General features: G+C 35.0%; 1 protein-coding gene across 4 annotated transcripts in view; it reads right to left on the bottom strand.

Moving 5' to 3' along the window:
- Positions 1 to 24127, bottom strand: part of LOC134274488 (protein crumbs-like) — a 46813-nt gene that overhangs the window by 15186 nt on the left and 7500 nt on the right. Inside the window, exons 2-22 of one of the 4 annotated variants that reach the window (XM_062756765.1) lie at positions 22901 to 23482; positions 15803 to 15928; positions 15175 to 15270; positions 14675 to 14788; positions 14348 to 14490; positions 13971 to 14184; positions 13648 to 13825; positions 13243 to 13369; positions 12230 to 12497; positions 11572 to 11910; positions 10666 to 10980; positions 10284 to 10421; positions 9870 to 10065; positions 9016 to 9060; positions 7897 to 8011; positions 7519 to 7723; positions 6049 to 7275; positions 5001 to 5718; positions 4741 to 4853; positions 3764 to 4571; positions 1652 to 1778 (exon numbers count right to left, since the gene is read on the bottom strand). In XM_062756765.1, the coding sequence (XP_062612749.1) occupies positions 1652 to 1778; positions 3764 to 4571; positions 4741 to 4853; positions 5001 to 5718; positions 6049 to 7275; positions 7519 to 7723; positions 7897 to 8011; positions 9016 to 9060; positions 9870 to 10065; positions 10284 to 10421; positions 10666 to 10980; positions 11572 to 11910; positions 12230 to 12497; positions 13243 to 13369; positions 13648 to 13825; positions 13971 to 14184; positions 14348 to 14490; positions 14675 to 14788; positions 15175 to 15270; positions 15803 to 15928; positions 22901 to 23482 (6194 nt within the window). Of the gene's footprint in view, positions 1 to 1651; positions 1779 to 3763; positions 4572 to 4740; positions 4854 to 5000; positions 5719 to 6048; positions 7276 to 7518; positions 7724 to 7896; positions 8012 to 9015; positions 9061 to 9869; positions 10066 to 10283; positions 10422 to 10665; positions 10981 to 11571; positions 11911 to 12229; positions 12498 to 13242; positions 13370 to 13647; positions 13826 to 13970; positions 14185 to 14347; positions 14491 to 14674; positions 14789 to 15174; positions 15271 to 15802; positions 15929 to 18462; positions 18662 to 22900; positions 23483 to 24127 lie in introns of those variants that run through there. The other 3 variants (XM_062756768.1, XM_062756766.1, XM_062756767.1) reach the window with 3 other exon arrangements.

The following is a 24127-nucleotide window of genomic DNA, read 5'->3' as shown; positions in this document are numbered from 1 at the left end:
TATTAGAACATTGTTCTGTTTTAGGGCAATGGCACATTTGGCAGCAAACAATTTGTGATACTCAAAAAATTTTGTTGGCCAAACATTGTGTACCTCGATAATATGTGCCAAGTACATGTCCAGTTCCTCTTGTCTCCAAGGGTATGTGGCACACATTATCCGTTTGTATCTACTGAAAGCAGTGACAAACTCGCTCATGTTTAAATTTCTATTTAGTCTTTTATCAGTTTTCTCCTGTTCCTTTTTGGGAGTCTCATAAGCTGGTATCAGGAGCGTGCACATATTTACATCTTCACCTCGTAGTATTTTTTTCCGAATATCGGCGGAGACCAGATCCACATGGCCTACATCTTTCGATGGGACCCCTATGCTTGAGTGCTCACTAATATTAACTGAATTTATCGTACCTGAAGCTGAATCCGTGTGGACTTGAGCAGCATATTTCTTAAGAGGGTTATCGTCCTCCTTCTCTGCGTCTTTCTTGTTCTCTTTCGCTAATAACGTATTAACCGTCTGTTGCAAAGCTGCACATGATTGAGCCATACTTTGCAAAGTCTGTAGTAGAACACCATCGTTATTTGTATTCGTAGCTGTACTTTCGCCCAATGTTTGTAGGGGGACGCCATTGTTTGTTGCGTCACTTCCGCCCAATGATCCTCCATGCGAGTTTTCGCGCCGTTCGGTTACATCACCTTTGTTTATGTTTTCATTGTAAAGCTGTCGCAAAGTTGAGGCATTGAATCCTTTCGGAACTTGAATTCCTAATTGTGTCAGTCTTTCCCTTAATTGGGCAACAGTCCAATTCAAAGGATTATCCATGTCAAGAATTGTAGCACTGCTTTCTACGGCAGAAGTTGAAACCTGATCAGGCCTTTGCCTTGTCGCATTTCTCCTTGCAGCCCTTGGCATACTGAACTATTCACAAATTCGAATTTACTTATTATCACTGTGTTGCTATCTTAAAATGCAGACAATCCAGTGTTTAAACTATGAAATAATTAATAAGTCAACACACATCGATAGGTACACGGGTTTCATATTGCACATGTCTAATTATTTGTAGATAGAAATATCCAAACATAAAATGCGTCAAAGTAAATCCGAAAGCAAATGTTCCTGAATTAGTCACATTTATCACATAGTCCAAACAGTAATAATTAAGAAGGATTGGTATAATTACTGAACTGGAAAAATATAAACATCAACACTGCAAGCACGCTAACTTCAGCTGATAGAGAAATCCTATTGGTTAATTTTATCACGTGGTTTACATGAGGTACAAAGGGGACACTGTATTATGCATAATAATGATATTGTATTTGGAAAATAAACAATGATTATATACATAATCAAAATGTCATGTTCATGCAAAGAAACATTACATCTTTATCAAGAAAGAAGAGCATTTTTAAACTTAAATTATGTCCCAGTGCAACTTATATCAAGTGTTTTTAATTCTTTGAGTATCATTTAACCATGCTGGTTATAAATGAAATATCTGGATTTAAAGTCATCAAAAAAAGTTTATGACCAAAACCTGATGATAATAAATATTTATAACTGTAACCATGTAACAAGAACATAATAAAAGTACCTGAATTAATAAACATTTAATAAATGATGAAACCTACAGGTGTACTGGTGTACTTACAGGTGTGTCACAGGTATTTCCTGTGTATCCACTGGTACAGTTACAGATTGCCGTCCCCCCATCGTCCGTACATGCCCCGCTGTTCAGACAGGGGTCAGGGTTACAGGGATCTGTGTAGTTCTGGCACCTACAGGTAACGGACAGACAGACCGTAATCACAACAATTATGTAGTACCTCATGACAATGGCGGAGTTTACATCCTAGTCATCACATCGTAAAAATAGAGTGTCAACAAAAATAATAAAAAACGTCCCCAGATATTGTCAGTTGGATGCCATCAAACACAGGCTACCGAGAAAAAATCCCTCCATGTTCACCTTTGTGGGTGAACTCCACACACACACACATGATAACAGGTAAAAAGCCTGCTCGCCTGAATTCCATAGATTTCCTATTGACAATCCACTAATGTATTAGGTAATATGTTGTACTTGTGAGCAGGTAATTCCTAAGGTAACATTACTACCTGTACGTTCTACTATTATACAACCTTGTCATCTGAGAGAAACCTTCATAACTTCAGGTAAAGAAAAAAAATACTGTTTGAACACCAGCCAAGGTTGTTTTGTGTGTCTTAATGCTTAGACAGCTTTGAATATTAAATCCACAGTGAATGAAGGTTTAAATCCAGACTGCTGAGAATCAAGAAAGCATTTACACATTTTCCCAGTAAAATTTCAATTTGCCTTGGAATTAAAAATAACGAGGAAAAATGTATTCAAAGTATATTGAACTTTGATTATAACAGTATTATGAATTAAAAACACCTCATTCAAGAACCATGCAGATAAAAAATTCAGGTGCATATAAAGTACGCAATAATACACTGAAATGAATAAAGTACTACACTGAATTTGAGAAATGATATTTTGAGCAGACGTTACAATATGTGCACTCTAAATCTTTTTAATAAACAAAGCCCACTTGGTAATTGACCAAAACCCAGCTGTCACAGTCCTGTACATAAAAACCCTGTGTTGAGGTAACTTTTCAATAGCTGTATTTTCTCAAACACATCACCTGAAAACCTTTTGTGTGGATGCTCAACAATCTATTTTGTACTGATCGAGCCTTGAATCTCAAGTATTCCATATAAAAGATTATGAATTGAGGTCACATTATTGTTGGAGACTGTTTAAATAACCCAAATTCTCTGTTCCCCCAAAGACAAACAGCTAAGGATGACATTTTTCTAATGATAATGTAAGCCCATAAACCTAGCTGTCTGCCACACTATCACCTCTTTGCTTTTTGAACCAGAAGTACCAACACTGATAACAACTTACTATATAAAGAAGAGGGAATATATTGAAATTTATATTTTTTTGCTCCCCTTTACTTATTCAGACTATAAATAATACTGCCAAATTAACTGTGCCCCTTTTCAGAAAAACACTGTAAAATACAGAAAGCTTACAAGAGACGATGGACAAATCACTTTCATGACAGTGGAAACTTACAACAAAAAAAAAGGACCAGAAATCATAGGTTAACTGAATGATTCACGTAGCATATACAAATGTAAATGTTAAAATGCAATTATTCCAGGAATTACATGATATACTTTATATGCAACATATTTTATGAAAGGTCACCTAGTCAATTTCCTTATTGTCCAAAAAAAATTTTTTTCTTCCATTCACAGGACATTCATTCTTTCTCAAATTGACAACTGCATTCTTATCCGATCTTTTCAAAATTATTGTGGTAATTATAATACGAAAAAAGATCGTTCAAATTTATATTGAGTAGGTCACTAAGTCTTCATATATTCTTATTCATTAACGTTCAACTTATAGCTCAATTTTTCCCATACAGCCATTGTAGGAAATGTTCAAAATTTTAGTGTCTGGGCAGAAAGGAAAAACAGCAAAAAAGTTTTAATGATGTCCTGGTTTTAGAGAACATCAAAATGAATTCAAAATTACCCCCCCCCCCTTCCCAAATTAAAATTGGATATCACACAGTATGTATACTATTTCCCATATTCAAATATCTGATCATAAAATCATGTATATTAGGGTATAAATAGCTTGGGTATCATATGACATTTGATTCAGCAAGTCCCAGAGTCTACCGATTCTGTACAAAGGAAAAGCTTCAGGACTTACCTTGTACCACTGTATCCCTTTCTGCATTGGCAAGTAAAGGCGTCGACTCCATCCACACACCTTCCCCCTCTCCCACAGGCTGGGGGTGTTCCACAATCATCGTTATTTGTCTGACACCAGTGTCCGCTGTACCCAGAGGGGCACTGACATGTGTAACCATAGTAATCCTCCTGACACACGGAGGAGTGTTTACACTGATTGTATCTACATGACCTAGCGATGGAACAGCCATATTTGTTAACATTAACAACCTGTGCTTCAAAGTACTCCAGATATATTGATGTGTTGTAGTTGGTGAACTCATTCTTTGTGTAAAATGGGAGCAGAATTCCACCAATTCGTACTTCCCGCAGACAGCCCTTGTAAAACCACTTTTCACTGGCACCTTGGTAGCGACCTAGTGATAACTTTCTGTTGCTATCATCATTGGTAAATAATGCTGTCAGATTGACAGTAGGACCACTGTTCAACGTAAAGTCTTTAGAGATGTTTCTGTTAGGGCCTATCACAGCAAGTGTCATATTTGCAGCATTTTCGGTCAGAGTCACTGTATGGAATTCCCTATCATTAACATCATAATCTACCTCTATGATTTCTCTTTGTCCATTCCTGACATGATATAAAACCTCGATCCTCCCTCCTCTGATGCGGATCTTAAGGACGTAGGGACCATTCTGGGCAAAGAGAATCAATCCATTTTTGACTAAGGATCTCATTTGGATTGACACTTCCTTAATTCTTCTACCTGGATTCAATCTTGGAATGTACTCCACATGACTTGAGGCGTCAAATAATGTGGTAGATATACCTAATAAGAAAATACAAAAGTACATCACCTTTATTACAAATATATACAGGCATAGATAAAAAATAGGATGTTCAAAAGTTCAAAACTATACAACACTGGATTTAATTATCTAATTTGCAAACTTAATTCATTATACTGACATATACATGTACATGCCCCTGTAACTTACATTCAAATCCGTTGCGAAGACTTTGGCAGGTGGCTGTTTTAGGGCAGGAGTCCTCATCACAGAAATCAATATCACTACAGTTCTTTCCCCTGAATCCTCGTGGACAGTCACATCTGAAGTTAAATAAAGATACTTAGCCTCATGTAGCAGAAATCAAAACAAAGCATAATCAAACTAGTACATGTATATTGTACCTTGTTACATGAGACCTTAATTAAATCATCACTGTATTTTTTATCCAGATTAAAGAGCTACTATACCTGAAGTCATTGTAGAAAACATTGAAACAAGTTCCATTATGTGTACATGGAGACTCAAATGTACAGACATCATCAGTAACTTCATTTTGGACCACTCCAGTGATGTTTGTCAGTGAAAAATTACTAGGAACTGAAGTATTTCCAGGAAAGAAAACCAGTTTTTCATTACTAATTTCAGCATCTTGAATAGTTCCCTTATAGATAGGTAGCTGATTCATTTTGGGGACTTGGAGGCCGTTCACCGTGATAACATCCGTCTCTCTCCTGAATCGCCCTGACTGCTTCAAGTACTGAGGAATTTCCCCACCAAAGATCAGGTATTTAGCATCAAAGTTACAACTTCCTGTGGGCTGAATGGCCTGTGACTGTACTGGGTTTCCATTCCTAAAGAGCTGAAACTTCTGTCCCTTGAGAAATCTGACTCCTACAAAATGCTGCTGGCCATCATTTATCAGGGTGTCATTGTCCACAATAAACTGAACCGTCTGGGATTCACACAACATGAGTCTGCTGGCAAGCTTCCCCTGGTAGATTTCTAAGGTCAGAAAGGTTGAGTTGTCATTGCCCAGATAAGTGATGAGTCCGCTCAACTCACGAGTTCGGAGGAACATGGTCAATTCTACAAAATTTCTAAGATCATCTTTCTTATCTTGAGGAATACTAAAAGTTGTGAAACTTATTGATGTGTTGTCCTTGGCAAAAGTTGCTGGTATATACTCTGAAAAAAAAGATGTTTTGAAATTACATGTATTAATTATCAATGGTATTCATTTTAAAAATGTATACAGTGGAATTTTCACAGCTTTTGCCCTTATCACAGGTGGATGAATTTTATATGGGGCAAATAAAAAGAACACACAAGAATTTCTTACACAGAAGAGAAACTGGACAAATTTAAAATGGGTCAAACTTGTTCGCAAGTGTGAAAGGCTTAAAAGAACATGGGGCAAAAATAACCCTATATACAGTATGGGATTTTAAAATCTATTTTACCGACTTAAAATGATAATTTTTAACAATTTTTTCCCATACTGTGTTAACTATTTACCTTCTCCACATCTTTTTCCAAGGTAGCGACGGTTACATTTACAGGAGAAATCGTCCCACAGATCTGTGCAGGTACCACGGTTACTACAGGTGTCTGCCTTACACTGTTCTCTTCTGTCACACCCACGCGCTAAGTCTAGAGGAATATTGAAATCACTGTTCACATCTAAAACCACATTGTCGTTCACTGCCATGTCTTGCATGCACCCTTTGAATGCCACTTGTGACCTAGTATTTGATGTCCTGGTGACATGTCCAGTATTTCCAAAAATCAGCTCTTTCTTTGGAAATGAATTTGCCACATGGCGATAATAGACTACTTTTTCACAAACTGTGCGATTGTTGACACAATGTGGGCTGGTTAAATTTAAAGAAATCTGCCCCTTGTCATCAGTGTCTGTGTCATTTAGCTGGTGAAGGTATATGCTGTGCCAGTTTCCATCATTTATTTTTACTGGAATGTGAAGATATGCAGATGTTATTTCAGTTGCATATGGAATATACCCCATATATAACAGGCCCTCAAAGATTTCAATATGCAAAAATATTTTGGTAGAATAATATTCTCCACTCCACATCAGTAGAATTGCATTCGATAAAGTGGTTCTAAAACTGAACTCCACAGTGATGTTTCCAATTTGATTTAAGACACGCTCGACTGAAGTAGATCGTCCGTTAAAGGAAAAGGTTGTTTCTATTGTGCATGCCTGTCCTGTGAATCCTGGAGCACATTTACAGTAGAAATCCTCCTGGACTGTAGGTACTTCTGACTTAAGGTATGGAACACAAGTAGCTCCATTTTGACACACAGTGTTTCCACCATCTTTACAAGCTCGTAGCTCCACTGTACAGTTTTTCCCGGCAAATATTCTGTCACTGGAATCTGGCTCTGCAGCACACTGACAGTTGTAATCTGCTACCTTATCAATACAGGTAGCACCATTCCGACATGGCCTATATTCAGAACACTCATCGATTTCCGTCTCACATCTTTCACCTTTATACCCAGGTGCACACCTACATTCATAGGCTGCCACCTTGTCGATACAGGTTGCTCCATTTTGACAAGGTGTTAATTCCACACATTCATCAATTTCAATCTCACACCTGGTTCCTCTATACCCAGGTGCACACTCACAGTCATAGTAATTAATCCGATCCAGACAGGTAGATCCATGCTCACACGTGTTGTTTACACATTCATCTATGTTTATTTCACAATTTACACCTGAAAAAAAATTTTTAAATACAAGTACATTGTGCAATTATAAGAACTGTAAGTTGTCTTAAACATTTGAAAGAATGATTCATTTTAAATGAAAACTTGGCTGAAAAATTTATTTACAAATTAGTTAAAAGCACAAAATAACAAGATTCTTGTAACCCTCCTCTGCTAAATGTCATGCTTGTTCTTTTTGTTGTTGAACTATTTTTTGAGAACAAAGTGGGGAAAAAAGAATCAGTTTTGTACCTGTTATTCCAGGAATACAATGGCAATAGTAACCAGCTGCGTTAGCATATGAGAAGTCTCCCAGACTCGGGACCTGCTGGAATGTAGAGGGTTTGGATCTCTCCAGGCAGGACCCATTGTACTGACACGGGCTGGACTGGCATTCATCGATGTCTGTCTCACAATTCTTTCCTAAATACCCATTGTGGCAGGTGCAGTTGTAATCCTGTCATACAAAACATTGTACATTATGCATAATGTGGTACACAGAGTATTTTTTAAGTTTAAGGACTTAAAAAGTAATGAAATCAATTTTTTCTCTCAAAGATATAATTCTAAAACTGACATTGATAGAATTGATTAAAAGGAACAGGCATACTGGTACATGTATAATATTACCTTGATGAGGTCAGAACAGGTAGCCTCATTCTGACAAGGACTGGAGGCACAGTCATCAATGTTCAGCTCACAATTTGTACCATTAAATCCTGTGTCTGTGCAGTTACAATCATACCTAAAACAGTCACATACATCAATTAATATATTTATATACTGCAGGTGTGTTTCATACCTAAAAGCTCTTGTTTAGTGTCAGCATTATTGCTCTTTCCCAGATTACCAAATTTACTGCACTGAAATGGTAATTTCTTCTAAAACAGAATTTAAGAATTACAGTTTAGAATAAGGAAATCTATAGTACATCACAAGACAGAAACACAGACACATATAACATCAACAAACCTATCAATGAGACAATTATTTACAAACACCAATAAATATTTAAAAACCTACAACCATATACATGTATTAATGTTTCTCATTTTATACAGGTGAAAGGAGGAAAATTTCAACACTCTGCATCATTCTACATGCTTAAAATGCAACAAACAGTATTTGTAAATATCAGTGATATCTAAGCCTTATAGGAATATTCTGATCATAATTATGGGTATGGTTTGATACAGGCTAAAATTAGGAGTGAAACTGCATAACCTACACTTATATACTAGGATATGTCAATGTTTTAGATTGTGGAGTGAAGGGAAATTTTCAAAATATGAAAATAAGCTTGAAGAAAAAGTTCATGCATTGTAAAATTCTGAATAAAAATTGACATTTATGCAGATTTTTCCTGTACTACCAATAACATTCAGTAACATGCAAGAAACTCTTACAAAAAAACTAATAGATTTCCTTACTTCACTTTTTGGAATATTTATTTACTGTGTTAATATGGAATGAAACATTCATGGCTTGAAAACAAAATCTGTGTGCAAACAAAAACAAACTAAATGGAACATACAGCAGCTGGCATGAAGCAAATCCAACTCAAAATCAAATACTGGGTATTGATTTAAATTGATAAAAAAAAAATAACAAGGTTAAGGTGCCCTTTCTACCCAAGTAAAAATAAAAAAAAAGATTAAATATTAAACATCTGGAAATGTACAACATTAACAAAAACAGGGTCACATGCTAGAACTAAATAAAAAGAACCAAGCATCAAACAGATCGTACCCAGTAGAATCAGGAGGTAAAGTGCTAGGGTCAAACCCATCCAGTCTGTCACAAATAAAAAATGGCGTTCTTTACTGGGCCACAGAAATAATAAAATGACAGCCAAGAAAATTCCCTTTCTAATTTAACAAAACAAACTTAACAAAATATATGTGTCACAGTCTACCGAAACAGCTTGATGATGTAACAGAAGAATAACAATCCACACAATTTATGGACGATTTTATATATAAAACAATAATGTTATCTACTGACTAAATCTTAAGTCAGAAAAACTTTAGAGGAAACGTAAATTGATTATATCTTGTATAAAGTACCATTGTTAAGTAAGTCCGCATATGTACGAAACACTCTGCATTTTATTTTGTATATAGGAACGTCATCCGCATTTTTTGTATATATAGCAACGACATCCGCATTTTTTACTTCAGTAGATAAATTTACATGCTTACTTGTTCTGACGACGACCGTCACAGGTCGAAACCGGTCAACAAAATAAATTTACTGCTGCATTCTCACGAAGTGTTGGTGATCTGTTTTATACTTTTAAGTTTTAAAAATATATGTGTGTTTAAAATGTTCAGTTTGTACAGTTCAGCTTAAACTGATCAGTTGACTATAAGGTAGATCACTTAAACTCACATTGTTAAATCTTTAATGAGGATGCTGACCAACACAATTATAAAGTAAAAGTGGATTACAACCACACTTTCTCTGCTGCTGTTTAATTAGTTTATACATGTACAAAAACTACCGATGACACTGTTCTTCTTTTTAGTTTATATAAATACTTTTCCTTAAGTAACAGGTACTTGTAATATTTCTGTAGTTAAGATTAAGTTTGTATGACATACCCATTGATGTGGTCAATACAGATACCGCTGTTCAGACAGGGGTTGGACTGGCATTCATCTATATCTGTCTCGCAGTTAGGACCAGTGATTCCTGGGATACACTGACACTCGTAGCGAGCTATTCCGTCAATACATGTCCCCCCATACTGGCAGGGAGACGACTCGCATTCATCTATGTTTGTTTTACATCTTCTATCTGAAATCACACATCATATATTTATCCAAAGAGAATAAAAGAAGGGAATAAGGGTTAGAGCGAGCATTACAATGTTTGAAATAAGCACAAAACCTTGAACTCATTTTTGAAAATATCTTTATAATCTGTATACTTCAGATTCTTGCATCCTTGCTCAGAAGTCTGCAATAGGAGCTGAATTTCTGACCTTGACAAGAGATAAGATTTATATGAAGTACCTGTAAATCCTGCCGCACAGCTACAGGTAAAGCTCTCAGAATCGGGCAGACAGGTGCCCCCGTTATGACAGGCAGGAGGGTCCCCCTTCACCTCATCAGCAGACTCACAGTAGGACGTAGACAGCTCACAATTATTACCTATCAAAAGAGAAACAGCTAATGTAGCTATAAAAAGAAAGAAATACAGTCAAACCTTGTTATCTTGGTCAATAGTAAGAAAAATCAGTTGGGACTTCCAACTCACTTCAACATATCCATGGTATTTTTTGAAAACATAGATTTTAAAGATGCCAAAGTTTACCTGTATAAACACATTACACAGATTTTGAATTTTAATGCTACCATCTCTGAAGACTTTGATTTATATTCTATTATCACCAACCTGTGGCATAAACTCCATCATACACAGGTCCACACAAGCAGTTATAGTCTCCATGTGTGTTCGTACAGGAGCCGTTGTGAAGGCAGATCGCAGGGGAGGAGTAATTACACTCGTCAATGTCTTGTTCACAGTTTACACCAGTAAAACCAGACAAAAACTCCAGCTTCTGACCATGACCATATTTGGTTAAATTGACAAGGACCTGCGGACACTCACAACGGTAACGTCCTAACTCATTATGACAAGTTCCACCATTTGAACAAGGAGAGGAAAGGCACTCATCAATGTCTTGTTCGCAGTCATTGCCTTCTTTTCCTGCACAAGTCAATCATAAATGGGTTATTGACAGCTTAAAGTTACAAATTATAAATCAGTAGTGTATTATATTTATGAAAAAAAATATTACATAGGATAATAACGTTTTTAAAAAATTCTTCTAATATACATGTAAAAGACCATACACATGTAACCTTACTCCATGCAAAGATGGCAGATGTGTCATGGACATTACATTATCCATTTATAGAAATCACTTTATAATAAAGACTGAATGATATATGATATATAAACTGGTTGAAAGCTACTTTTAAATTATTTAGTGGTGACTCTACAATTTTTATATCCTATAAAATGTTTAAAGCTGTAACCTTCAATTACATTTACATGTACATATAGAATTAGAATCAAGAAATTTTTGTCAAGAGACGGGAATAAAACAGACAATGGATGGGAAATCTTGGATATGAATATGCATAATGACAGCACAAATATTCATGGTGCAAATGGTTAAGAATCATCATCATGTGCATAAATTGCTTAACATTGTGTGATTTAAAACAAATTGTTATTCATTAGATTATGATAATCAAGATATACAAAGGTTACTGTTAAAATCTGTGTACAAACCTATAGGACAAGCACATCTGTAATCATTAATCAGATCATAGCACACAAATGGCAGCGTGCAAGGTGACCCATAACAGTCGTCAATATTCGTGGAACAGTTCTTATCCGCGAAGCCTGTCACACACGTGCAGTTATAGTCATGTGACCCCAGCATTGAGCTACAAGTGGCACCATTCAGACAGGGCTTGAAGAAGCAAGCATCATAGAGTTGCAAGCAGTTCTTACCCATAAATGTAGAAGTGCAAATGCACTCATACCCATTTACTCTGTCTTGGCAGGTGCCCCCGTTTTGACAAGGGTTTGGTTCACACTCATTAATATCAGTTTGACAGTTAGATCCTGTAAAAAATAAATGAGGAATGAAACTTCAATTAAAAGGAGATTCTAACTGAATTTTAGAACTGACTGAAATGCTAAAGTCAAAAGGCAACATTATACATGCACATGTACATGTATATCTTTTTTTCATTGTTCTAAGTGATGAAGAGACATGTAAAAATTGGAGAAAAACATTGAAGTTTTCTTGATTACGTAGCCTGAACAAACCCTTCTTTTAAAAATACACAAAACTTGCTTTTTCCACTGCATTTATCTTTTGTTAAACATAGAAATCTAATATTAATAAATCATGTTAATCTGAGTGATAAATGCTGTATACCAGTGAATCCCGGGGCACAGGTACAGTTATAGGCGTTCTGGAGGTTGTGACACATTGCTCCGTTTTGACACGGCTGGTTGTGACATTCGTCGATGTCTACAGTACACTGTTTCCCCGTCCAGCCCCCCGTACACGTACAGTTGTAGTAATTCAGATAATCAGTACAGGTCCCTCCATTCTTACAAGGCTGTGAGACACATTCATCAATATCCACCTCACAAGTCTTACCCGTCCACCCCGCCCCACAGTGACATTTGTAGCCATTTATCTACAATAAAATAAAGACAGCATTAACTTATTAATAAGATACTAATTGTCATTCAATATAAGCTGAACTTTCTCTTCAAAACAGTTGAAATTTACCACAAAAGTATGATTTAATATAAAGAGCTAGGTTGACTTTATCCATATGTCCTTGTACCAATAAAGTGACTATCACCCTTTTTCTCATTTCAAATTTCAACACAGGAACTTTCATGTTCTACAACAAAGCTTCCTTTGCAAGTTCAGATATTGTAAATCACTTTTTATTTGCAATGTTCTTGACTTTTGCATAAAATAATTGCTCTGAGTTTGAATCAGAGGTTGTGATCTTCATGATACATATATATTGTATTATTAATATTTATATAAATGTACAGAAAAACAAGCTTCATATTTTGTCTCACTTATAAATACCACATAGCAGTGCGCTAATTCATGAATACCGCTAAAAAAATAATTTATAAATACAATATACAGCACGGAAGTGAGTAGCGCTTATTCATGAATATGCCAATAACTGAATGCACTGTGAGTGATTGCGCTAAATTTTGAATACGCCAATATATGTACATGTACAGTATGACCATTTCTAAAGATATTGTCAGGACATAGGAATTATGTGATGCAATTCATGACATCTTAATGCACTGGCTAGTAAGAAAGTGCAATCAGAAAGGGTTCCTTTGAGAGTTCAATTATTGGATGACCTTTCTTGATTTTTTTTCCTGATTTGTTTGTATTTTATTTACCTGATCAGTACAGGTGGCTCCATTTTTACAGGGACTGCTGTTACATTCGTTTATGTTTGTGGAACAGTTTTTGTCGGTAAAGCCTGGTGAGCAATGACAAATGTAGTCATTCACTTTGTCTTCACACCTGTCAAAAAGATGAGCATTTCTGTATAAAACCATGGAGGAAAAATTTAAAATGCAACCTGGACTGAACAACTGATTTATAATTTATTTGTGTCTGACATGGTTCTGATTAAAAATCAAGACTGTAAATTATTCTTTCCTTAATAATGATATAATATACATGTTGCAAAGTAAGTCAAGCTATAAAAATACAAGATCATGGATCTTGGATGAATTTAGCCTTTAGCTAAATTTCCCATGTCTAATCAACTAAACTTTCTGTCTAAGAAATCTGCTTACGTGGCACCATTCTGACATGGCTGAGGGGAACACTCATCGATGTTGGCATCACACTTTGCTCCCGTATAGCCCGCCACACAAACACACCGATACTCATTCTCCAAGTTCATACATGTCGCTCCATTACGGCAAGGGGAGGAAGCACATTCATCAATGTCTACACAACTGCCAGAATTATCTACAACAGCAAGAAATTTGGTAAGACAATATTAGACCCCTTAGGAATACATGTGCATGTTTTTATGTATTTTAGTAAAATATACCGGTGTACAAGTACCAGCCTGTTGTCTCAGTTTAGTACATATAAAACATGTATCTCTAACCTGTGAAGCCTGGTTTGCATACACAAGCGTAAGCGTTGGTAAGATCCTGACAGATTTGGTTGGCTCCCGTACAGTTGACACCAAGACAATTATCAGCATTGACTTCACATTGCTTCCCCTGAAATCCCTGCACACAGCTGCAGTTGAATCCTCCCACTTCATCCTGACAAGTCCCCCCATTCTTACATGGGGCAGAGGCACAGTCATCTGTGTTCTGAAACATCATCAACAGTCCAATGCAAAAAAAAACTACTCTTATCTCTCTGTAAATTATCTAATAGCAATTATCATAAAAGCAAACGTTTTGTGTGGGGAGTGAAGAAAAAAGTAAATCTAATGGAAATTATACAGAGTTTCCCACGTACGACAGAACTTACCGTCAAACATTTCTCTCCCTCATATCCAGCTGGGCAAGAACATCGGAATGATCCTGGTAAATTATAACATGTTCCACTACCACATAAGTCTGGGGTCACCTGACACTCATTGACATCAATATCACAAGAACTTCCAGAATAACCTACAAAAAATCATTAATTATACGCACATGCACTAGTCTCTGCTCTTTTTCTTTCCGCATGCTATGATATATTTTAAAACAATTTAAATAATTTGTTTCAAATAACCATCATGTGTATTTATCATGTGATTTACATGATTTTACATAGAATTCCAGTCAGTATAGTCTTTTACTGACCACTAACCTGTACCAGTACAGTTACAAGTGTGGGAATTTATGCCATCAATGCATACTCCGTTCACACAGGGATTTATTGCACATTCATCTATATCTTTCTCACAGTTGGTTCCCGTGTATCCTTAAAAGGTCAAACAAAGAAAAGGATAAGAATAAGGTTTATCCTCCATCTCATAGGGGAAATAACCCTTATTTGGATGAAGATAAATTTTTAGTATCTTTTTTTTTACATACTAGTAAATGTTAAAATATCTTTGTCCAGTTTTGACCATTAAAATATGTTGAATTGTGTATCGGGAGCATATTTCCTCCAAAACTGGTTCAAAAAGGTAGCAAAAACAGATATCATTCTCAGAATGAAAACAAAACTAGAACTTATACATGAAGTCATGTTAGCATGAAGTTAGATTATGGTGCAATCTTGAAGTAAATTCTGACTGAAAAGTCAGATTTGACAGGAAATATATCTAAGACTAATCTTACCATTTCATTCTAGGTAGTGCTTACCTGGCTTACACTGACATCTGTAGTTCCTAACTCCCGAGGTCTGATTTGAACAGGTTCCGCCATTGAGACACGGACTCACACTACATCCATACACACCTACAACATATAAAATATACTGTATACAGGGAAATTTTTGCCCCCAGTTTATTTTTGCCCCTATCGTCCATGTCAGAAGTGGGCGAATTCAAAGTAAACAGTATAATACATAACACAAAAATCTTTCTGGGTGAATTTAAAACATGGCAAACCTGTTTCCAAATATGAAAGGGCGAAAATAACAAAGGGCGAAAATAACACAGGGCAAAAATAACCAAGTATACAGAATATACCAAAGGACATCAAATTACTCAAATACAGAAAAGGTTTCAGGGAACAAATGAAGATTTAGACAGAGTGAGGAATCAGGTGCATCTTGCAAGACTGAAAAGTTGAACATAGCATGTAATGGGAAATAAGGAATTTCTAAAATGCATTTACTGGGTATAACTTCAGTAATATTTGATTTTTCACAATTTCACAATTGTGATTATGCATGTGGATAAAAAGAACAATTTGATACAGACTGGCATTGGTGAAAATGGCAAAAAAACGTTTTCAGCAAATGTTAAAAAAGATAATAATGACATACTCAGATCATTTTCACAATTGGTTCCATTGTAGAGGTGAGCACACTGACATGTATAACTGCTAGCCCCCTCTACACAGGTGCCACCATGTTGACAGGGGTAGTTGTAGCAGAACCGGGAAACCTCATCTGAAACATACAGGTACACTAATTATGAAAGCACACATAAATCTTAACTATCATAAGACATGGTATACATGTACCTATAAAAGGAGGGTTGCATAAGAGATTTTTATTGTTAATTTATCATATCATAACTGCAGATCTTAATTTGCAGCATTATCTCATACTTCAATTTTCTGCATGCATAAAACTGTCAAATGAAAACATTCAACTTAGGTTGAATCTAAGAAGAAGTAAATGGATGAAATATTAGCAGGTTTGCATTTTGTTCTGCGTCTCAGTTTGGCATTTGAATGTTGACTATGTACCTGTTTTCCCAATTGTACACTTCAATGCAATATGTCATTATTACATCATAAATGACATACCATTAAAAATTACAAGTTATTTCCTCCACCTTGAATAATAATCATGTCTGCATGCAGTTGCATATTAATTTATACTGCAGACTTTCTCCTTGCATGATATTTAAAGATTGTCTAACCATTTTGAATTCAAGCGTCTAAAATTTTGACGATCTGTTGAAATTATACCGTATATTACTGATTACCAGAAAAAATTTGTCTGAAATTTATCTTGGAATTTAGATATAACATCTACAAATTAGGATTTTAAGACTTGGATATGAACAAAGTGTGTAGACCTTTCTGTCAAAATCAAAACTTGATTAGTTTATGCATAATGTCTCGATGTTTTATATCCTATGCACCACAAGGTCCTGACACAAAGCACGAACATATTTTATAATTAATTCATCAAAATACTGCATTATTAATTATTTCTGATTTGGTTCCTTTGCAGCGAGTTTAAGGAATGGTTTGCGCCAAGTGAAAGAGTATATTGCTCATTTACAGAAATTCCATAATAAACTCGGGAGAGTAATATTTGCTTAAATTACAAAATCAGATTTAATCCAACAGAAAAGCTTCAAGTTGTTTGCATCATTTGACAATTTATGATACTGAGTATGTTACCACTAGATCTTTTCCACTACAAGTAACATGTCTTCTTACTATAACAAACTTAAATGTTTTGATAGTATAGCAAATCACATGCAAATGAGCTAACAAAACACTATAACAAGTTACTTTGAAAACACTCTATTTAACAAAATACATAACAAACTACTAACAAAACACTGTGTTTTGAACTTTATAGAAAATCACATGCATATGAGGCTAACAAAACACTCTAACAAAATACTAACAAAGCATAAGTAACAAATCATCAATAAACCACTAAATTTGAATTTTTAAAATTATAATTAGCAAATTCACAAGTCTTTGAAAACATCTAAACACAGATATTGAAACATTATTAACATCTTGTTTCACAGTATTTTGAATTCCAGGTTTGACATTATTGTTCAATAGACAATAGCACACCATTCCAACATTTAAAAACACCAAGTTCGATTCATGATCACTCTCTTATAGGCAGTGAAATCCTTTGGTGTAAGAGATATAATTCTATTGACCATTTCTCCATTCACATACATTTTCACAGAATTTTCAAGTATAATTATAATTCATTTAACCCAGTGCTTATAAACTGATCTAAGCTGGGTAGTATATGGATTAAAGGTCAATCTTAAAATGAACAAAAACCCAATAAAAACAGGCCATATACACATCCACATTCACAGATTGAAGGTTTAACTGTAGTCCAGATTAAAAGAACTTTATGTCATGCAATAAATAAATACCTCTGTTATATCCAGATTCATCCTGATTTTGCTTTTTCCAATCAGGTAATATATATACTAACACTTTACATGTCCCTTCACCAATCTCTATGTTTCTCTCTGACAGTGCTGGTGGTTTGAAAATTGGCTAGTAACACAGGATATAAATAGATAAGTTGTTCAAGATTTTATCTCTTCAACCCTTAACATGTCTGTTAATCAAATGAAATGCTAACAAAATATTAATTTGATGCAGACTATAATGAAACACTTTCAAAATGCAATTTCATTCTGCAGAGTAAAAACATTTTAAATAAAACACCAACATTGTAAAAACTTAACAAAATACCATGCCACCCCATCCTGTAAAGTATAGCATTGTTTTATGAACATCCAAAACATACATATAAAAGTATGATTTGGTAGTGTTTTGAAGATATTTTGAAAGTATTTTGTTAGATTTCTTTTTCATTTGGGTTCTTTTCATAATTAAATTTATAGTACTTATAAAAGACATATCTCATATACCATAACTTGAACAGCTACTAGCTATCCAATTTTCTAAAGAGAAGATTAAGGCTTTATTCTAAATAGGCTATAAGCTTAGGAAAGCCTGTCCTGTGACTTCTCTAAAGAAAATACCATATTTGGCACCAATCATTGTTTCCAAATTTGGTAAAACATGTACAGACATACTGGTATATACAAAATCTTTCTAAACAAGCTCTTTTTACAGCTGATTGAGAATAAAAATTCACATAAAAACTGTTTTATGAACATCCCCATGATGTTAATGGAGGATATAATTAACCAGTATACCTGGTTGACGGTCAGTACAGGTGTGACCAGTCCTTACCTGTGGTTTGTGCCATTGTTACAGAAACTGTCAATAAATAAACTACAATCCTCCTACTTATCAACACAGACATTTTGTTTGGCACAATGATTTCACTAATTCTACGTCTTCCACAAAAGACTAAAAGTAATCCATACAAAATATGAAAAATCACATAATACTTCTTTAGGTCTTCAAGGTCTCTGAAATATGTAAACAATTTCACCACATCTTTTCACATGGCCCCTGTTTTTTAAAGATGAGGGCTATTTCCACTGGACTTGGTAAAATATAGGTCTGAGGTGTTGATCACAATTGCTTGTCACTATATCCCACAGCTACAATGTAGTTTGAACTCGTAGTAGATGATGATTGATTAATGAGCCATAATTAACACAATAACCCTCATTCTTCACCAATAACAATATACCTGTCCAGGTATTTTCTTTGAAAACCTCTCAAAAAATTGGAATGTGAATGATTAGGAAATAAACTGGAAATAAATATTACATCATCAAAAATCAATAATGGTTTGAACTTCGCACACTTTCTTTGATTTTACTGGCAACACATGTAACGAATTTCCTCCAGACAAATATGTTCATTGTTGTTTACACTACTCAACTAATTGATCCAAGAAATTAAAAACATATCCAGAAGTCAAATCGATGAGAGAACATAGATCAGTGGTCATATAATTTAAGGACAGGTAAACTCAGGTGTCATAGATCACTCAAAATCAATTCCGCTGACATTACAGATACATAACTGCAACACCGAGATTCCACAATTTTTAAAAGGGAGCGTTTTAACGGTGACTCACAATCCTTGTTCACCTGAGTAAAAAATACCACTGCTAGTTTTCACACATGTGACCCTGTAGAAAATTAAATATTCCTGTCCCGTTTGTCAGTCATGCATTGCCAACGTCTAGCGCTCTAATCGTTCAGACCATTCCTACACCATTCCTAAGGTACTGGACTATCAGGGATTATCCAGGATAATCTCTAGCTGGTAAACCTTCAGGGCTCAAATCAGAGCATCAATCAGGCTTTGAGATGTGTTCACAGATTTTTTGTTCAGTGTTAAAACTGTCCCCAAGTATTCTGGATCCCCAATAATCCCTTGACACTGAGCCTGCAACAATTCAGGAGGGACAGAAATCTGATCCTTGGGGGTAAGGAAGATGATAAGGGGTTACAGACAGTGTCTCCTCCCTAAGATAGGCATAAACTCCTTGTTACCCTTCACCCTTCACTGGTTTAAAGTGTCATTGTTAGAAAGTATGGAGACATTTCAAGGTCTTTTTACCTTAACTTGCTGAATATGAACATGGGCTTAGATGCAAACTGCATGTTACAAAAGGTGAGAATATAAATATTTACATACTGGTATTCCTCTCTGACAAATAGTTCTCACTAATCAATCCTGAATGTAGAGTATGTGCTTTCTTTATTGTAAATATTCAATATTGATGCAGACTAATATGATCAATGGAGAAATTTAATCACCAGTGTTAGTGTGTGGTTAAGTCCACTGCCAATTTAATGCTTGTTTTCCCAAACTATATGCTTCAACGTACATTAAAAAAAAACCAACATTTTTTAGATTGCAAGGTCAACAGGTCAATACAAACATGCCATAAAGAGTTTTTAGATCTTCTGCCCAACCCCATTTTTAATAAAAAAATTAATCCAAAATTTCAACAAGAGGCCCATGGGCCTTATAGGTCACCTGAGCATCATGCAAAAACTTTCCAGTGATTGAATTTGGTTCATGTTTTAAGCCAGATGCTATGGCACTCACAATTTTGAAAGAAATTTCATCATAACTATACAGCAATTTTAGTGTGTGCAAATTTATGGATATAGCGAAGTCATCTTGGATCCCACGAAGCTTTGTAAATTTAATGAATTTCTTATAAGGTTATAATGAATTACGGATATAGTGTGTATAACATTTTACTGAACACTTAGCCATTGCTAATACCCATAAGCAGGGTTGCATTTAAATTAATCAGTAATATTCAAATACTATATGCTTCACACATGTACAAATTTTGAAAAGGCAATCACAAATACTTGATTAATACCAAGGAGCAGATATCAAACAATACATTCATTTTCAGTATATAAGTAGACCCCCCCTCTAAGGGGGACTTCACAATTCAGAAGGGCCCTTGTCAATAACTATATACATACTTAATAACTAGGAGCAGAGAAGAAAATTTTCAAAGATTTAATGTATTTTCATTATATAATAAATAGAGCCCTGCCCTAACACCAGAGCCCCTGATTCTGGGGCCATAAAATTCACAATTTTGGAAGAGGCACTCTTGCTCATCATAAATATGTACCATTTTTTTCAAAGAATTAATGTATTTTCAATATAATTAAGCCCCCAAAATTTGGGGCCAAAAAAGTTTTGGAAATCATCATAAATATGTACTTAGTGTTTATCTAATACCCAGGATCAGAGAAGAAGATTTTCAAAGAAATAATGCATTTTAAATATCCCTAGCACTTTTTCAGAATTTTGGTACAGAACTCAATGCTGATTACAATTAAGCAGTTTGACTGCTTGATGTCCAGGAGTAAAGAAGAAGATTTTTAAAAATTTAATTTTAGTGGTTTTGGCCCCACCCCTCAGGCAAGGGAAAAATTCACAACACAATGCCAACACAGAAGAAGCTGAAAATGTTCAAATGTTAATGTACTACGCACGATGATGGACGAAAAGTACTGGGGTAAATCATTATTTTGTTTCAGACATCCTTAAAATATGTTTTTTTAAATACTTATATGACAAAAAAAAAAACACATGGCAGCATGATAATTTGGCTTTTTTTTTTTAACTTTCATCTGAATTAATTTTTCAAACAAAAGGCCCATTGGCTACAATGCTCATCTGTGTGGCTGTGGATCAGGGTCATGATTTGAACAAACTAAAATTTAAACTATCCGAACATGCTTCACTATACATATAACTAATTGTCTTTTTTGTTCTTGAGAAGAACAGTTTGAACAATTTTTCCTTTGTTTTCCTATGTTAAACTTTTATTGCCCACACTGTCTGGGGTTATACTTTGAACAAACTTGAATATTTACTATCTAATGATCCTTAGTACATAAATATAACTAAATAATCAAGACTTTGTTGTTCTTAAGAAAAAGAATATAAGATTTTCCCTATGAATTTTTATGTTAAACTTTTATCAACCTTCGTGGCCCCATGCTATCCTCTGTGGTATGATTTGAACAAAATTGAATTTTTTTTTTACCATTTTATATATTACTGCAGAAAGCTTTCAATTATTCAAATCAGTTTCATCTTCTCTGGCCCAGTTTTTCTTCTTTAGATTTTTAAAATTTTAATATTTCCTAATTACCTCCCTTGGAACAGAGTGTGACCCATCTTTGAGGAAACTTGAATCCCCTTTACTTAACAGGATAACCAATGCCAAGTTTACATGGCTGATATTGGCCTATTGACAGGAGAAGATGAAAATTTACAAAAAGACAATGACAGACAAGGGCAAAATTCAACCACCCCAAAATATCTCAAGTCTTCAGCTCAGGTGAGTTAAAAATGCATAGTTTTTAATTACCCTGGTATCAAATATTAATGAGAAATTTATTGATTTCATCTCCTTACAAACAAATTAAATATCTCCTTATTAATGAGGGAATAACTATCTTCTAATTTGGTATTTACAGTCATAAACTGAGTTTTACCAGCGACGCATAAACAGAGCCAGTAAAACGGATGTTTGCCATCGTTAAATCAGCATTAACGGTCGCTAATACCAAATTAGAAGATAGTTATTCCCATTCTAATGCAATCCATGCATTTTGTTTGTTGTTTACATCTTATTTTTTGAGTTTCGTTATATGAAAAACATTGTGTTTTTGCGTTGCTCTATAATGACATCACAATGTAAAGCTTTCACTCTTGTTAATACTCGTTTTACTCTTCAAACATCAGTGCATTAGCCAATCAAAACATGTTTCACAAAACAATTGTATTTGAATAATGATTTAATTGGCAGAAAAACTTTGGTTCAATATTCTGTAATTTATTAAATTCCTTTTACTAACATTCTGCATACTGAGGACTGTAAAAATGCTGTGATTTATAATATCTCTATTTCTCATTTAACAACCCCACCCCTCCCTAATGATAAACCAGAGAAGCAGTGTTTTTTAATACTGCTGAGTGAATTCTAGATAGGACTCTTGTGTCCTATGGACATATTTTTAGTTATTCTTCTCTCAATCTTTCATGTCTATTGACTACATACAACATTAAAAAAAAATAATCTCTCATATTTCTATGATATCAAAGGTAACATTTAAAACATGTATTATTCTCAATTTACCATTAGTTTATATTGTTCGTTATAGGACCACATGCATCATTGATTACATATTTTGAAATCTGCACGTATAACAATACCTACCACTATTACAGGTGATGCCATCTAGTGGACAGGTGTTCAGGCTCCATAACACACCTATGGCCCTGACATTGCTGTTATCCTTGAAGGTCATCCCAGGGCCCTCCAGCACACACCCTGTGAAACCCCGTCCAATCACCAAACCATCGTTTCCAGTCAAATCAATGGTGAACAGACTGGATTGGTAAGTTGAATTAGCTAAGAATATCCTGTGTTGTATCTGACTACCCTTTAAGATTTCTAAAGTCACTACACCAAGTCTATTTCTCAGATCCAGGATATACCATGCATTATTATTGAGTCTCGTGTTAGCTGACACAGAAATTTGACTAGAACTGGACTTCCACCGAATATCTAAACTTTCATTAATTAATTGTATACTAAAATAGTCCCCTGACTGGCCCCTCTGGTAAAGTAGCTGCCCATTGTTACAAGTCTTGAAGGAGAAAGTCGTCTGGAAGGCATTGCTATCAAAGATGAGTCGGCTGTTGTTGATGGTGAGAGACGAGTTGAAGGTGGAGTTGAAGTAGGCTGTACTGTTGTTGAGTGAGGAAGTGAGTGGCAGCAACAGGATGAGGTAATAAGCTGAAACACACAAATATAGATATGGTTGTACATGTTTTATTTATAATTCACACACATGTATGTCAAAAGCATTTTCCACTCATCAAAACTTAAATGATTATTCCTACAATTTAAGTTCACAGTATTTATCTCATGTCCTGGATTGATCTTTCTGCAGCTAGCTCAAAAGGAGACTTACCATCTCACTTGAGTCATATACCCATGCACCCTCCTTTTTTTTTGTTTTTTATACATAGCTTTTCAACATGAAAGAAAATATTGCAATTGCCAAAAACTTTAATGGACAAACTTTCAATCAGGGAAGCTTGAGTGAGCCTTAATTTGTGAGCTCATGAATTGAGAAATTTTTATATAACATGGACTCCTTTCCTGATATTTGACAAAGAAAGATAACTCTTGGTATGCTCTTCTTATGATAACATTTTAAAAGTATTGGTTTGCTCATCATCGAAAACCACGGCCAAAATGTATGATCCTCTCCCATTCTGGCCATGGTTGAATGAGAAGAGAATATTTCATACTTCATCAAAATATTGACCAATGCGAGTAAAGCATAGTCTGCAAATAAACTTTATCGCAAATTTTCAATACCCAATCGCAGTTTAAAAAATATTTCTGTGTACTGATAATGTCAATGTTTAATTC

The sequence above is a fragment of the Saccostrea cucullata genome, unplaced genomic scaffold (genome assembly GCF_032062105.1).
Source record: "Saccostrea cucullata isolate Sc308-1 unplaced genomic scaffold, CSIRO_AGI_Scuc_v1 ctg265, whole genome shotgun sequence".
In the NCBI taxonomy this organism is placed as follows: domain Eukaryota; kingdom Metazoa; phylum Mollusca; class Bivalvia; order Ostreida; family Ostreidae; genus Saccostrea; species Saccostrea cuccullata.
The sequence above is the reverse complement of the archived record's forward strand: the minus strand, read 5'-3'. Positions and strand labels throughout refer to the sequence as shown.